The sequence below is a fragment of the Argopecten irradians genome, chromosome 1 (assembly GCF_041381155.1).
Source record: "Argopecten irradians isolate NY chromosome 1, Ai_NY, whole genome shotgun sequence".
NCBI classification, from domain to species: domain Eukaryota; kingdom Metazoa; phylum Mollusca; class Bivalvia; order Pectinida; family Pectinidae; genus Argopecten; species Argopecten irradians.
Genome location: NC_091134.1, coordinates 40,154,333 through 40,171,757, shown reverse-complemented (window position 1 = coordinate 40,171,757; position 17,425 = coordinate 40,154,333). Strand labels below are relative to the sequence as shown.

Below are 17,425 nucleotides of genomic sequence, written 5' to 3'. Positions count from 1 at the left end.
ATCTTTAGACCCCTTTTTATTCATAAAAAATATTTCTAATAGATGTGGCAAGAAAGGTTGGGCTAGCCTTTTCATTTGAAAATTATACTTTTGAAGAAAGCGTTTCACTGCAGTTACTACACCATGATACTGAAGGAAATTTGTATTAATCCTGAAATTTTGAAGAAATTCATTAAAAGAATAAAAAAGTCATATCATCAGTGTTTTTTTTTAACAAGGTCGTTGATTGTAAAAATTGCTGCCTTAAACCAATTTGGATAAAAAAACATAATTATTTCCAACTTGAATATCATTATTATACCATAGCGGTGTTTTCAAGATAAAATCCTGTGTAACATTTCTCAGAAACATAAGAGTTATTCATTCTGACCCAGGCTTTAAAAACATCTTTCCAAAACTTATTTTTGCATAAGGAGGCACAGACACAAATGAATTCTTTACCACAATTTTGTAATTTATTTAAGTCTATAGTAGTATTCAGAAGCAAGTTCCATTTACTAGAAGACTGAAATATTCTTCTTACCCAGCTTAATTTTAGTGAATCAATAAAAGAGTGTACATCAATCATTTTTAACCCACCTTCTGTGTAATTTTGAATAATAACACTTTTTCTTATCTTATGTGGTTTGTTATTCCACAGGAAATCATATAATAGAGAGAGTTTCATTTGTTAATAAATTTCTCAGGAGGATTAGGCAAAGTAATGAACAGGTAGTTAAGCTGTGAAATTAATAAAGATTTTATTATGTTAATTCTACCAAGTGGTGTCAAATTTCTCCTGCTCCATACATTTAAAAGTGATTTTAGTTTCACAATCTTTTTATCAAAATTCATCTTGGGGATTTCATTTAAATCTACACAAAATTCTATTTCTAGAAAGCTAAATTAATTCTTTCCCCAAATCAGATTCAGTTCTGGCAAGAAGGTTTCTTGACTATATTTGCAACTACCTATCCAAATAACTTGTGTCTTACTCGTATTAATAGAAAGCCCTGAAATTCTGGCAAAGTGGTTCAATTCAACAATAGATTCCCTTAAAGATCTTTCTGAACCGTCTAATATTAAACCGGTATCATCAGCATATTGTACATTTAAAATATTTACATTTGGAAGTTCAATCCCTTTGATATTTTTATTATTTCTTATTCTAACAGGTAAAATTTCAAAAAGGTATGGGGCGATCGGATCCCCTTGACGACAACCACGATGAATGCTGAGTGGGGAAGAAATATTACCACCCTGATTTATGACAGGATTGTATGTACATTGTATGTAATTCACGTACATATAAATTGGGAGACTGTATATATTTCTGCCAAATCCTCGTATTTCCACAAGACCACTGAACAATAGCAAAAATATTTGGAGCGGCAATGTATATATTCAATTTATAATCAAAAATCAAAAGTTAGATTGTTTAAACGTTAACAGATCTGATGTTCTGTAATTAGTTTACCATCCTTACTATTAGAATGTTATTTTACCGATTTTTGATCTAGATCCCTAAAACATCTAAAACTGTTTAATATAAATTGAAACTAATTATTAGATCCCTGTGGTCAGTATTGCAAGTAGTGGTGTAACCAGAATCAAAGACCTGTAGGCAGACTCTCGGATTTTCTTCATCTACAGCCATTGTGCTCTCACATCCCAATGAACATACATTCGTGCTGATTTCTAATTTAGAGCCCCCGTTTCATTGTCGTCTGGTGACCAAACGTAGCCTGCACTGAATAACACTTACCTGCTGATCGTGACTCTAACATCTTTCTCAAGTTTTATTGCATTGGTTTTGTGTAAGTAAATATTTCTCTGTATTAACAAGTCACGGTCCATGCGATTTATCACATTGCATATCCCTGCAGACATTTTGACATAACAAATTTTGGTGCTTAAACTTTACTGACATCACATGAATTTGGCGTTGTGGGTCTCTAAACATATAAAAATAATGAATATCATTGGCTTGCGTAGGAAGATGAAACGTAATGGGGAGGGGGGGGAGGGGGTCCTCAAGATTTTCTAAAATAACCCCCACCCCACACCCCCTCGATCTTGACTTTTTCGATTTATCTTCTATTTGCCCCATGTAACCCCCTTGAAAGGGAGAATAAATCTTAAAATCAGTCCTCATTATCCTGAATAATTGTACAAATTGAAAGTGTTGAGAAAATCCAGTAGTTGGTCAATATCACGGGGGAGAAACCACGTCACATACCTGGTTGTCGTTGCAATTAAAATGGCGGAAAATTGTTCGCTTCAGTGTAAAAAATGGTTTGCTGTGTCAAAAATAACGACAATCTCAATAAGGCAATGAGTGCATCGTACCCCAGACATTTCCATGTAACTGTAGCAAGTGTTATTTGTGTTATAAATCTCTCCGTATCTTCAAACACTCCAACACAATATCAAAATAGTGCCTGATATTGTTCACACAATCAAGTGTGGTTTTGTAAATAATCCAAATTACTGCATATTTCCGATGTCGCATGTTGAATACTTTGTTATATGGTGTTGCATATTGTAATTAATCACTGTTTCATTTTGAATTACGTATATAATCCTCATATTAAGATATAATATCTACGTTTTATCAAAATGATGTCGTTAACACTTAAAATTGGAAATGATGTCGTCAACACTATTCCTATATCAATTAACTTGCTATGTTTAGCGGGGAGGGGGGTGTTTACTATGTAATTGAATCAATTTGCAGATTGAAAATTACCTACATTTTGAAATTATAATTGTCGTAATGCTAACATGCACTGTATTTTTTGCCAAACTCGACAGTGTCTTTGGTGATTTTCCTATTACTCTGCGATTAAATAGTAGAGCAATTTTGATAATTTTGTAAGGAAAAAGTTTTAATAGACAGTCAATTTCTTTATGCATACAAGTGTTAATACTCTCATTGGAGTTAGAAAGTTCATTGTATGCACAAAAGGGACTTAATGTAAATTGAATATAAAAATGAACTCTTCAATTGCACACTTATTTACATCCTCCTGTTTTGTTGTTGTTGGTTTTTTTTTTTGCGCATCGAAAATGTCAATAACGGTATCCACGTCTATGGACATGTCGTGGTGCACATTATGTAACAGAGCCAAAGCAAATTGAATCCCCCCTACTCTGCCAGCATACAGTATCCATTATATTTTAAAACACATTATATTCTAAATTGAACAAAATTAAACCAGGATAAATATAAACTTAATATACTTGTAATGAAATACGTTCAAAACATGAACATGCACGATTCTAACGACTGGTATCCACCTTGAAATGTAAATCAGTCTCTGTGCCCATGCAAGTAAATGTAATTTGAGAGGAGGATTTTGTTTTTTTTTGTACTTTGAATGCATTTAATAAGAATATTTTAAAGTTGTATGTAAGGGTGTACTTGATTGTGTGTTTATGTATGTATGTATGTATGTATGTATGTATACATGTGTGTATATATGTAGGTGTGTGTGTATATGTAAGGGTGTGTATGTATGTGTATCTGTGTGTGTATGTAAGGGTATATGTATATGTATGATCGTGTATGTGTAGATATACAAAGGTATGTGTGAAAAAGTGATCGCATAAAAAAACATATTGAATTAAATTATATTAAATATAGATGATTAATTGTAATACCAATATGATTTAAAAAATAAAAGAATTATAAAAAAAAAGCAAAAAAAAAAATATTTTAAAGTAATAAAAGTCCAGGGCCTTTTTAAATCACAAGCACTTCTAAGTATAAACAGAATCCTTTTTCGCCTAATTAAAGCAAACATGAATGGTAAGTTATAACTACGTGCACGACACTAGCCCGAGATAAATCAGATATCTATCTGTCATAATGTCTAAGTCTTGTGTCAGGGCCAGAGTATCTCGGGCTATCACGACACTATCCCGGATCGCTGACAAACGATAACAAAATACAATTTCCCCATTTTAAAATCAACAGTAAGTCAAACAACTTCTAACTTGTCACTTTCTAGAGTTAATTACTTTATTTTTACTGGTGAAGTGCTGGTGAGAATGAATTTTGAAAACTGAACATAGTCTATTGTAATACTAGGACAGAACAGAAAGCCTGTGGTTGAAACTCCTAAAATATGTAAGAGTTACTCCCCTTCGCTTCACATATGTATGAATGTGTTGATTGTGTCAGTTACAGCACACAGGTGTACACCACATACATGATACACGTGTTCACCACATACATGAACATCAGTGACTTCGGATATATTTGTTTTTCACTCCAGGAAGTGACATTACTATATAGCCTACTACATATGTACAATATGCACAAAGTATTACATGTATAACTTGATTTAATTAATGACCTAAGTGACACAATTCAATCAGACACCATGCAGTTTGAACAGTGTTGAGTGGCCACCGATATTGGATAGCAGCATTTTGGTTTGGTGGTACTTATCAGATGCATGGCGGTAAGCCCATCGTTTTACAACAGTATTCGCTATTCGCTCAGTATTCGCTCAATTGACATCATTGGTAAGCTAAGACTAGCTTGTGGAGATGTATTAAAAGTTTCTTCAAACAATGACATTGTGTACTCCTAACGCGTACTATGGACTTCCGGTTGCTTAAAATAATGTATATACAGTCATTTCATTAATGTTGAAATCCTTTTCCGTTGTTAGGGGAACAGGAGATATATATATACATAATGTTACTTAATCTCATAGTAATGAGATACCGACACATATATAAGTGCCAGACACTGATAAAAACACTGATTAAAAAGTTTCCATGGATTTAGAATATCACAGGGTTTGCTGTCCATTCCTGTGAGTAATTTATTCACCCGATTTATACAATTTTGTCAGAAAGATGGTTGAAATTTTGCTGGGTGGTTTTTCCAGTACTTATTGAGTCTTGACTTGAAGGTGTTAAGAGATGGTGAACACACCACTTCCTCTGGTAGAGAATTCCAGATGTTGATAACTCTGTTGCTGAAGAAGTGGCCTGATTTTCCCAGTCTGAATTGCCTTTTATATAGTTTTCTGGAGTGCCCCCTTGTTGAAGTTCGTCCAATTTCATCGAATAGTGACTCAACGTTCAGTATGTCCAAATGATTTAGAATTTTGTAGGTTTGGATGATATCTGCGCGCTCTCTACGATATTGAAGTGTTGGTAGACTTAGACTCTTTAAGCGATCTTGGTAGGATAGATGCTTTAAACACGGTATCCTTTTTGTTGCTCGTCTTTGTACATTTTCAATGACGGTCATGTCTCTGACCAGGTGTGGTGAGGATACTGGTGTTGCGTATTCCACAATTGGACGAATAAGTGATTTATACAGTGCCAGGAACATTTGAGGGCTCATATATGAGAATGATCTAAACATTAGACCGATGATTTTGTTGGCCTTTGAGCTTGACGAGTTGGCATGAATTGAGAACTGCAGGTTTTGGTCAATGTTCACTCCTAAATCCTTTTCCGACTCTACTTTTTGTACTGGTGTTGCGATGCCATCTTGACTAATAGTATAAACATGGTTTCCTTGAGATCTGCCTATCTCCAGGTATTTACATTTGGATGTATTAAGTTTCATTAGCCAGGTCTGTGTCCATTTACACATTTGGTCTATGTTGTGCTGCAGGTTTTGTCTATCATCCATATTGTTGATTTTAGAGTATAACTTTGTGTCGTCAGCAAAAAGTTTAATTGTACAGTTTAGCATGTCTGGCATGTCATTGACATAGATCAAGAAGCTAATCGTATATATTATATATTTACATGTAGGCATACTACGTGCGTAGGCATACTACATGCACACGTGAACCCAAATTACGAGTAAAATAAGTAGGCCTATACTTGTCATCCTTTCATCAACTGATGCCATGCAGACAGTCCTACTATTTGATGTAGATACCACAATGCCTTACCCTATCATCAACCCCGTCGCAGCCATAATGATAATAAGTCACATCCCTTTTCACCTGTTTGACCTCTGACCCAGGAGGGGACAGTTCACTGTGTACATTTGTCCATAATTCAACATTCATCTGGCCTACGCTGTCTCTACACGTGGTTCTGTTTACAAGAAAGAGCTATTACAAGGGAAGCAACTCGTAAACAAATTAACGCTCTATCTGCAGGGTACATGTAATTGCTGTTTTATCCCTAATATCGTTAGTGCCATTTACTAATATCGTAATATCGCCCTGTCAATTTAAGGTCGACAACGCGAGATCGCGACAACTCGACGGCGACAGAGCGATATTATCGCCGATATTATCGAGCGTCGCCGTCGAGTTGTCGCGTTGTCGAGCGTCGCGTAAATTCTGGACATGCGTATTAACACACAAACGTTCAGCTGATCTAGTTTCAAACTTCAAATTGAATGAATACATAGTGTAGAGAAATATATTTACAACATTCAACAAATGGATGTCATTGAAATTATTGTGATGGTCGCTTTTGATGCATTTTTTGGTCATTAATGCTTCTTATGTCAATGTAAGTGTGTTTTGTGGTTTTTATGAACAATCGTTATCTTACTCCACAATACATCGACCTTTCGTACATAATTCATGCAATTTAGTCATAATCATATTCTAATTAAACGAATTGGAATATAACGTTAACTACTTTTGACATGCATATAGAACTTTCTTTGTCTATTTTTTATTTAGGTTTCACTGTCTCTCTTTCTTTTGAATTGCTAAATTTCCTTGGATTCAGTATCTAGATTTATAATATGACTTTTTAGTAATAAATCGGAAAGCTTAAAACCTGTACCACATTATAATTTATTTATCCTAAAACCTCAAGTATAAGCTTTTCCAATTCATGGCCTACATTGTAAGAGCCTTGGCTTCTGTAATTGCTGTTTTATCCCTAATATCGCTTTAATTTCAAGCCGAGATCTCTTATTATCTTTATATTGCTGTATACTTGCAATGGCATTCTTTCTATGGCTAAAGTTTGGAAATCAGGGGTGAGGGGACGGTTGTTAAATGCTATTAAACCTTTGTAGATACTAAGTGTCAAATCTCGTGTAAAACTACTTGGCGAGTATGTATGACCTAGAGGAATCATCTATGCGGACAAAACTGTTCAATTCTCTGAAGATATTGATATAAAACCATATTTTCATCGTCATCTGTTAACAAAATAACCGATTTGTTTTGCAATGCCAATGTAAAAACAATAAGAAATGTTGGAAAATAATTAATTTTGCAACAGCTAAAAGAAAGTTAAAAGGGGCAGATCGCCTCGAAAAGCATACAACACTTTGTCCGCAACGTTAGAATTACTTCTTTGCACTATATTAAATAGTTATCAGTGTATTTAATGTATACTGTACATGTATTTAACACAATTTTAACCTAGCAAATTGCACATCAGTTCTCTCATTACCAATACCTCGTGTCGTTTATGTGTTACTAAATCATGTACATTTGTATTTTTTAAAACTGCAGTTTTAACTGGTATTATATAATACATACTAATTTTTGTTTAATCGTGGAAAATATTAACAAATATTTATTGAAATGTATCATACTTTGTGTTGCATTACATCGACTGTGTTCTCCGCCATCTTGCACGAATGTAATATGTTGTCCTATGTATGTTTATTGTAACCATAAATGCTTATTGAATTCAAAACAAAAAGAATTGAAAATGGTATCTTTAGAGTTGTATTGCGCGTCAAATGATATAACTGTTAACCACTTTTCTCGGTTCGGTGGCACTAGTATATTATATCTATATATATTTTGTTTCGCAATAGTAGCGGGCCTTTAGAAATCCTTGTTGATTACGATTTCTGATACACTGTATGTTCCAATGAACTAAGTTACCATATATAGAATTACACGGTTTAATTGTCTGGTAGCTGATATGACATTGCGTCATCTAATAACATTTTTGCTTGACTGATCTCTAAAGATATATATTATTATTCGGCAGCAAACCTGTAATAATCAGAATATTAAACAAAATTAATATTATAGTGTATTTTAGAAAAAATGCTTTTATCATAAAAATATAGAGTTTTTATCAGACTCTGACAATGTTACAAATAGTACCAGATAACTATTGTTTTATATCGAAAAAGTTATTGAAAGGATTTTTTCCTTTTATCTATTAATACATTATCAAAATCACAACAATTTGCGCGATTGTAATTTAGAAAAATATAGTAAGCTATTATTAGTATAAGTAAGCTACACAGAAGGAATTTCCTCCTGTTAATTAATTCCTATTTCAAGCCAATTTTACACAAAGAAGAAGGTCGATTCATGGTTAATAAATTTCACAATTTTTATTTCAATTCCAGGTAAGATTCACAAAAAGACATGAAATTAAAATAGGTTTGAAGTGAAACTTTGATCTCAATTTATATCATCATTTGTTCAGGCCAAATTGACCTAAAATTTTGAACTGCTCACGATTTTCTTATGCGCTGTCAATTAAAGCCAGTTTATCAAGTACAGTGCCTCTTTACCTAGACTCAATCTATAAGTTGATATAGTTAATATAATTTTTAATTTTACAGAATATGTGGCTCAGTATGAAATCAATGAAGCTGGTGTCAAATCAATGTGATTTATTAACCGAATTTCAACATTTAAAGTTATACATGTATGTGCCGTAACTGGACGAAAATTTTGACATGTTATTTTTTCTTCATTAATCTATTGAAAACCGCAAGGTTTGATTAATTAAGCCGTGAAAATCATTCAAATGGTTTCAGATGTCTGACAAACGTTATAGTTGCAACACAGAATTTAAGTACTGTAAAATTGTTGGTTTTTATGCCTTATGTATGTTTATATGGAAACATACCTGCAGAAATCACTTTACAATGACTAATAACATTATAAAAATGCTAAATGAAATTGTAGACCACGATTTGGCTTTATGGTCCGACCGTATGTACTCATTTCACTTCACTATAGATGTACATATAATGATTTTTGGCAGTACTGCCAAAAATCATTTTCAGCTCTTATATGTACTCGTAAAATTAAAACGTAAGCATTGAAAATACTGTAATTCTCAAAATGTTGGTAACTTTTGGTAATAAATAACATATCAAAAGCTCATCTTGATTCGTGAGTATGAAAAATACGGCACATATATCTTTAATATGTAAGTAAATAACAAATATAGTCATACAATCAGTACAAAACTATCTAACAGTATTAAATTTATCTGGTGATACTGGTTCCAAATTATAAAATATGGCTATGCAATACATGCAATACAAGTTTAAACAAAGTCTTTATATGTAGATCAAGGAACCAAATGTTTTTGGTTTTTTTTAAAGGCCCACTACCTTTCCGAAACGGCTTTTAATTTTTAAAATGGGAATGTAAAACGAGATCGATAATTGTGTAGAGTCGCAAAAGTTATTAACTTACCGTTAATACTACACTCATCATCTTCTCCTGAACAAAATAATTAAAATAAATAAAATGTTAATTTTCATAACGCGGGTCGTCTTATGTTTCCCACCGACGTCCTAATTACCGGGCGGTAGTTGAATACTACTGCGCCAGACGGCAAAACAGCGAAATGAATCTCCACAGTTCATATATTACCCAGGAAATCTTGCATTTGTTTGGTGTTGTAACCTCATCTTAAACCATCGATATGTATTTTCTTGTGTTATTAATGTTTTTAAGAAACCTATAGAATTTGCTCCGGAAATGTAGTGGGCCTTTAAACGGAATTTATTTAAAGCAACTGTTTGAGTCAATTGGAAAACTAGACATTTTTGGGGCATACCTTTTATAAATTGATATAAGGATTTTAGAAAATATTTATACGCAAAATATGTAAGCAATTTATATTCATTAAGTGTTATTATAAGCGTTGTTCTACATTTGTGCCAAATTCGAATGTACATGACTGTCACAAAAGTAAATGATGTTCAAATAGTTAAACCATACTGTTGCTTGAAAGATAGTCAGGTGAACATGACAATAACAATGTCTATCTGCAATTATTTGGTTCCAGGATCTTTATATCTATTATACACGAATGTTTGAAATTAAATAAATAAATAAATAAAAACAAAATCACACCCGCCCCCCCCCCCCAAAAAAAAATAAATAAATAAAAAATAAAAGCAAAAATAAAAACAAGGTATCGAAATGACAAAGAAGATAAAGGAATATAAGGAATATGACCAATTCCTTTTTTGTTTACAAGAATCTATAATGTGATATATAATATTTTGATACCATGGGATCCTAACGTCACCATTTGCAGCAAATTGGTATATTTCTTTTGAATGGTTGCGAAAAATAGTCATTAAATTAAGTTAATAATATCAGCAAGGGTTATTCCCGCGAGGGTCAATGTGGTCTATACCATTAAAATACATAAAACCCTCCGCTTTATGAATGAAAATTTAAACGGTACTTAAATAACCCAAACATTCTTACCCTTCTCATTGCTTTCAAGTTCAAATAATGAGGGTTTCTGAACTAATCAATGACCATACGACAAAAAAGGCCTTGATAAAAGTAAGACATAGTTCTCCGATGATTAATCAAAACACAACCATGTTAATACAATGGGATGCAATAAACAAAACAAAATATTGAATGTTTTTAACCTCAAGTTTCAGAGGTTCTGCTCACTAAATGGGGAAAACAAATCTCACAGTCAATTTTCATATATTTCCATGTCATAGTCAAGTACTAGTTCTTTAATGTCCAGCACTTCATCCAAACCACAATACTCCCCGGCGTTAAAATCAAAATAAATATTGCAGTATTCCTATGTTCAAATGACACTACATTTTAAAGCCGGTAGTCAATACAGTTTGCTTCCGACCAAACACCGCGACTCATCTCAAATGTACAATAGGATGGATTTACTATGTTGTAGTCACATTGACAACGTAAACATGTGAACCTGTGTAATACATCACGCTGTGATGCATAACACTCATCTAAGTTGAAGTTAAGGCAAATACCACAAGATCAAGAAACTCATTAAATCCGCGAATATGAGTGACTTGAGTGCCTGCTTTCAGATGAAGGATGGTAAAAAGATGTTCGGGAGTCTACCGTCTAATCATTAAACACCTGCTTGGCTTGAGCACTTTCCCCAAATGCAATGGCACAGTTAGTAGGGCGTCGAATGATAATGTCACCCATGTGTTTAGGCTGCTTTTCTTCTTCTGAAGAGAATGATATCAATCGATTAATAATGTATATTGATATTATGATCAAGCGAAATAGAAAACTGAGTTACATATTTGTTAAAAGAATATTAAGTTATTGGTTCAAAACTTTAAGGCAAAGGATATGAAGAAAGTGTGAACAAGAAAATGGCTAGTTTGAACTTAAATGAAAATGGTATTTACCGGGCACTTTGGCAGCATAGACCTCTTTCCGCTTCTTTGTCACTTCAACAAACTCCAGGCATTGCCATTTCACCGCCATCTTATGAGCATGTTCGGCATTCTTCAACGCCTCTACAGGGTTTAATGTCCGAGTGTAGTAGTCGGATTTTGCCATCAAAAATAGTATTTTGATAACAATGCATTGCTCTATTTCCATCTCTTCTAACCTTTCAAAGTACCCCTTTACTTCCCTCAGTTTTGAGGGAGTTGGTGTGACAACTGAATCAACGGTATCAGCTTCTTCGCCACATCCTAATATGGCTATGGCAAGTCTGCACAAGGCATGACCTGTTCCAAAGTCTTTGTCTTGTGTCACACTGGTTTTGAAAGCATCGATTGCGCGCTTAAAATAACGTATAACTTCAGCGGTATTGGTTTCCGCCCTAGCTTTCATATAAAAAAGCCAACCAAGAATACTTCCTGGCATTGTTCGCCCTGATATTTCTATAATCTGAAAGCAAATATCAAGTTGATATTGAAGAGCTTGAATATCCCTTCTCATGTGGTGTATTCGGGCCAGAGGTGATGCCAGGAGTAAATAATATAAAGAGGTCTTCACGCCTCTTTTTGCAGTTTTGAATCCCTTACGTACATGCATTTCAGCCGATTCAATTCTCCCCATGAGGATGTCGGAGTTTGCCGCAAAATAAAGATCCAGACATTTAAAATTTTCTCCTGCTCTCTCTCTCCTTTCCAAAAGATTATATCGATTGGCTTCGTCATCGAAGAAGTTCAATTCCACAGGGGAAAATGTAGTGTCGTCTTCGTTGGCATCTATTCTGAAGAACAGCCACTGATGAAACATTTCTAACAGCAACGTCATACAATAATCTCTAGATCTGGATCTTTGCCTTCTACTTTCTATTGGTGGTAATAATGCCGAATCACAACTACTGTTATCCATGTCCTGAAATAATGTAAAGTTCTAACATCATTTAAAGAAATAAAACAGAAAGCAGACCGAAGTGATACTGATTGGCCAATTTCAGTACTACGATTTAATATTATTGGATAGTTTTCTGCGAAATGCAGTTATCAATATTTTTGATAGTGTAATTAAACAGAACTAAAACGATTAAAAGCCCAATAATTATGTTGTACATAATTTGCTGCGAAATGTCGAATGAAAATCTAAAATCATATTTAAAACTTGTTTCAGAAAACATCACATAATTACACAGGTAAAGCAGCATTTGCTTTTTGAAAGTATGCAGAAAATAGCTACTGGGAAGCATTATAACAGGAATTAAATAAATGTCGACTCGATGTGGCTATACATGTATGTATAATTTGGAAACTGTTAAATCCGATAAAGAGTTATTAAAGTTAAAGTTAAAATGTAATTTCCGATAGAAATATGCCAATAAATCTCGATTACCCACGTAATCAGCCTATGGAGCGTAGTGGAGTTGAGACACTGTGGTATAAATTATGAAGTTGGGTGCTTGTCATTCCTCGTATTACAACCATATTTTATTGCACAATCAAAATTCAAAAGTTCAGAGAAACATTTTTCTGTCCACGAATCGAACAAAGAAAAGGTGAATTGGCAGACATGCCTCACACAGGATATAATTTTATAATTGATTTGTAGTAATAATGCTTTAGTACCAACTTTCATTTTCGAAATCTTTAAATAACTTTGCGTAGTATGTAGGGTATATAATTAAAATAACACCGTTTTTAGGATTATCCACAGTGTGTGTATATATAACCTTTTGGATCAGTTGCATGTTATTTTCGGTGACACGAGAGAGAATATGAATTAGAATAATTATGGTTATTTTTAGTTAACTTTAGTGGAACCCATCCAATTTACTGTGCGTTTAAAACTTTAATATGATGACAACGTTATGACAGAGTTTTCTTGCCAAAAAAGCTCTACTCTACTCCTTATTTTTGTCTTAATGTCCAGGTTCATGGTTATTGACTGAATTATAAAATTTCTCCAAATTCATGACAGAGTCCATCGAGACTTTAACTATAGGAATTTTCACGCACATGTACGCTCCACCCGTGTTAGGGGGTCCATATTAGTAGTTTTATAGAATAAACAATTCTAAAAATATCTCATTTCATTTCAAAGATGATAAAATTCGTATCATTCTATAAGAACATGTATATTTGATAGAATATCTTACCAACTGTTTGGCAGTTAAAGCGGAAAAACGATAACTAACTGAATTATTAAGTAAATAAATAAATTCAATCATGATTTAAGACCCAATGAATAACATAACAATAATAAATCATATAAAAATATATAAATAGATAAATATTATTGAGACTTTTTACGTTTAGCAGTAATGACGTTAAATTAAAGCATTAAAATACTACAGACTCTTACCTCTGTTAATTTGATTCAATTCCAAACCTTTAGTCCTTTTCTGTGTCAAGTGCCGTTGTCCATGGTTGGGAAAATAGTAACTGGACTGCTACGTGTAATATACTGCTGGTCTAAATCTTCCGCTTTACATAATAACGATTTTGAATCGAACCAATTGCAATCTGCTCTTTTACATGTAAATAAAGGAAATTAGCCATGTATTGGCTGAAGATTGGCCAGTGTCATATATTGCATATACATATTTATATATCTATCCATACCATATACCGAAGTGCTCGATAAATATAAACACAGTGATCAATTTTGTGGCTCTATTTTTATTGTATTGTTTAATTGACTAAAACTGTGATTACTGTTTACGTGTAGTCCAGTTTTACTTTAACACCATTTCCCCATGATCTAAAATACCTGTTAATTAAAAGATATTTTCAATTTGTTTAATTGTTGTGTAATGAGTATTTCAATAATTTTCTATACTCGAACTCGCATACCTTGTTAATTCGATATGTTTCGTTTGACCTGGTCGAACTTCGCTATCTACATTAATTTACATTATGCATCAGTGTAGTATTATAAAATAACGATCATAATTTCAGAATTAGGAATTTAGAATGTGGAAATGTGTATCTATTTACAATGGCATATGTATATACATTCGGTCATGTAAATCCTAATTAGAAGCGAAGTTGTGTTGTAAAACAGTTATAACATCAATTATGCAATTACAGATTGTTCCATGTTTCATGTTCCAAGGTCAGCTGTGTTCGCTAAAATCAAAATGTTTTTGCTTGTATTTAGTTGTTGAGTGCTTTAAATCAAGCTGAGAGATATGTGTAAAGGGTGTCAAAATATTCATTTAACAAGCGATAAATCCGAATTTATCGTGCGCACATGCAGCCTGTGCCGGGCATAGCGAAACGTTTTATTTATCGGATTCAGCTTATCTTTACGGTGCTCAATATATATTTTCATCTGTATTTTTATCAGATTTTTTGTCACCTTTTATAAGCCTATTGTATGCTAAACATATTGAATGTTATAAGGGGCGCTTAGTCCGCTAAACCTTCCTATATTATTTGGCTTTTTAAAAAAATTGTCTAATATATAATCTGTATATTAGGCAAAAAAATAATTAAAAAAAGCTTATGATATCGGCAGGTTTAGCGAACTAAGGAGCGCTATGCCCGGCACATGAAATCAAATTAACGCAGGCATATTTATATACATGTAAGTTATTAACTTGTTCTTTATATCGACCTGGATTGATAATAAAAGTTCAACTTTAAGTATTTAACGATGTAGATTCAGAAGCGTATAAAAGAATTTTCATGTTCAATTTAGAATTAATAGAACGTCTATTGATTACATTTATACATAACGTTAGAATACATAAGTTCTAATTGTTTTACTTGAATCGCAAATAGTGCCAATGATACATACATGTACGCTAAAAGTTGTACATGTACTTCGAACACCAAAATGTCTCTAATCTGGTACAGTGTATAATTTCCCACTGATTCATTTTGATTAAACTTTTAAATTAGTATTAAATCAAGACATGCTTCTAGATACATGTAGTAATAATCTACAGTACAAGTATATGAGCAATTGTTTTTGCAACATTTTTTCCTCGTTGCTAGTCTACTGACGATAGCTGTGGTACAAGTATCCAGAGTGTCAATTAAATTGCCGAGAAATGATGTTTCACTTGTAATGATGATTACATTTTCAATACGAAGTAAGTAACTTTGATCTCAAAATACCAGGAAGTTGCTAGAGAAAGGATTAAATGCGTAACATTCAGAATTTGCTGGGGAGATGTAGATGTGTTCGGCAGGTAATAAGATTTGCATCCACGTTGTTCCAACCATATGTATGTGCCCCTTAGATTGTCACTGTTTGTGTCTGGGCATCAGTATACGTTTAAGTAAAATCTCAATAAGAACTTTGATTGATAAGCCGATGATCTGAAGATAATAAAAAAATTCTAATTTAATTTAAAGTGCTAAGTAAACTAGCAAAATAAATGTACACGAACGTTATGATAACGTAATAAGCAAAGCGATCCTTGTTTTTACATAAACTTTTTCTCATTATTTGTGCACTCTTCCGTTGTTAAAATAGCAATTACACTATATCCATTATTGTACATACAGTTGCATTACTTTATACATATATGTACAGTTATCAATCTGCAATAGGATGAACAATGTGTATTTCATTTCATTGAAAAAAGATGTTCCACGGTAGAAGTTGATCCTCCAATATGCGCTCTATAAAAATCGGGAAAATCCTACTAAAATTTGCAAATCGCACGACTATGCAACTTTGCTGTCATGTAATAGATTATTTATTGGATTTTACAAACTGCCTTTTCACAAATACATTGTAGATCATTTATATATTAGATGTAAAGTATATAAACACATGTATTTAGAAACCTCATATTTGACATTTATTTTCAGTCTAACGTTACTTATGAAAATGGTCACCTCTATACTAAGACGAGTCGAACAATGCCTCTATATAAGTAACAATCTTTGTTTTCATATTTCCTGTATGTAGTTCATATACACTTTAACTTCCAAATATGCACATAGCCGCCGTGTTTTTTGTCTGCTATTCAATAGTTTTTGTTCGTAGTGCTCATGTACTGGAGACTAACGTTAGCTAAGTTTTAAATAAATCACCCCATTCCTTTAATTTTCAAATAATTACTGACTTGTGTTGTATTTGTGACGTTAATAATTCAAGAAATGAAATGGCATATCTCATTATTAAAGTAGATTTCATAGAAGTACGCACTTCTTATAATATAGCCGCTTCGGTAACTTGTCCGGTTGTTCCGGTTGCCGCTTAGGTGTTTGCAAAGAAAATCGCTAACGTCATTGAGAACCGGCAAATCGCCTAAGAAAATATTAAGAAAAATATTTCTTTTATCAGAATATTGGTAACAAAAATGAAGGAAATAGTGTCATAAAGATATACTATCAATATCTCTGGATTTAACGCTGCACAAACATAATAATATTATATTAAGTATCGCAAAATACGCAAATATCATGAACTTGGGCGACAGCCAAGTTTCTAGTTAATTTTGGTTAAAATTCAACAATAAATAAAATTCACTGAAAAACGTAAAAAAAACCACTTTTTGATCAAATAAACCACTTTTTGATCAAATAATATCTTCATTAAAAAGGCCGCTGCCACAAAAGGAAAATTTCTTTGTAGCGTTACAGTTTAATGATCAACCATTTTCCTACCTTCTACACAAATATGTCTCGTCTTCAAAGCCATCTTTAAGGACATGTAGAGAGTCCAATGTTTCTTAAACTATTATGTGATATAATGTAACTTATCTTCATGTACAATACATTAAAATCAAGCAGTTATTTTAATATACATATCTAGACTATGAGGGTTCTACATTTACTATTTATATTTCTGGTATTTATTTCTAGTCAAGCTTCCTGAGTAATCTTATCAAAGGTGGTAGGTGAGTTTTACTGTCAATGAGTTATAATAAATGTATGTGACTTACAAACCTTTTGTAATGCATTCTGTTTTGTATCAAAAGAGAAAACCTATGCGGCAAAATTACCCTAGTGTATTACTTAATTTTCCCATTTTTGAAAAGGATATTCTTTTCATTCAGAGACACATATTATGTATTATTTCTTTTT

General features: G+C 32.9%; 2 protein-coding genes across 2 annotated transcripts in view; both read right to left on the bottom strand.

The window, feature by feature from the left end:
• LOC138327700 (ufm1-specific protease 1-like) overlaps positions 1-6,060 on the bottom strand; it is a 57,560-nt gene extending 51,500 nt beyond the window's left edge. The window contains exon 1 of the mRNA XM_069274022.1: positions 5,910-6,060. Coding sequence (XP_069130123.1) covers positions 5,910-6,029 — 120 coding nt within the window. The 5' untranslated portion in view covers positions 6,030-6,060. The remainder of the gene's footprint in view (positions 1-5,909) is intronic.
• Positions 6,061-10,196: 4,136 nt separating this feature from the next.
• LOC138327661 (uncharacterized) lies at positions 10,197-12,406 on the bottom strand. The gene is made up of 2 exons (XM_069273948.1): positions 11,354-12,406; positions 10,197-11,167 (listed from the first exon to the last, which is right to left on the bottom strand). Exons 1-2 carry the CDS (start codon positions 12,294-12,296, stop codon positions 11,058-11,060), a joined length of 1,053 nt encoding a protein of 350 aa, XP_069130049.1. The 5' UTR covers positions 12,297-12,406; the 3' UTR covers positions 10,197-11,057.
• Between the last annotated feature and the right edge of the window lie 5,019 nt (positions 12,407-17,425).

Bases quoted from the DNA above. Each gene is read 5' to 3' on its own strand.
- LOC138327661 (XM_069273948.1), bottom strand. From the start codon at position 12,296: ATGGATAACAGTAGTTGTGATTCGGCATTATTACCACCAATAGAAAGT. The intron at 11,168-11,353 runs GTAAATACCATT...CATTCTCTTCAG, and splicing joins CTATGCTGCCAAAGTGCCCG to AAGAAGAAAAGCAGCCTAAA.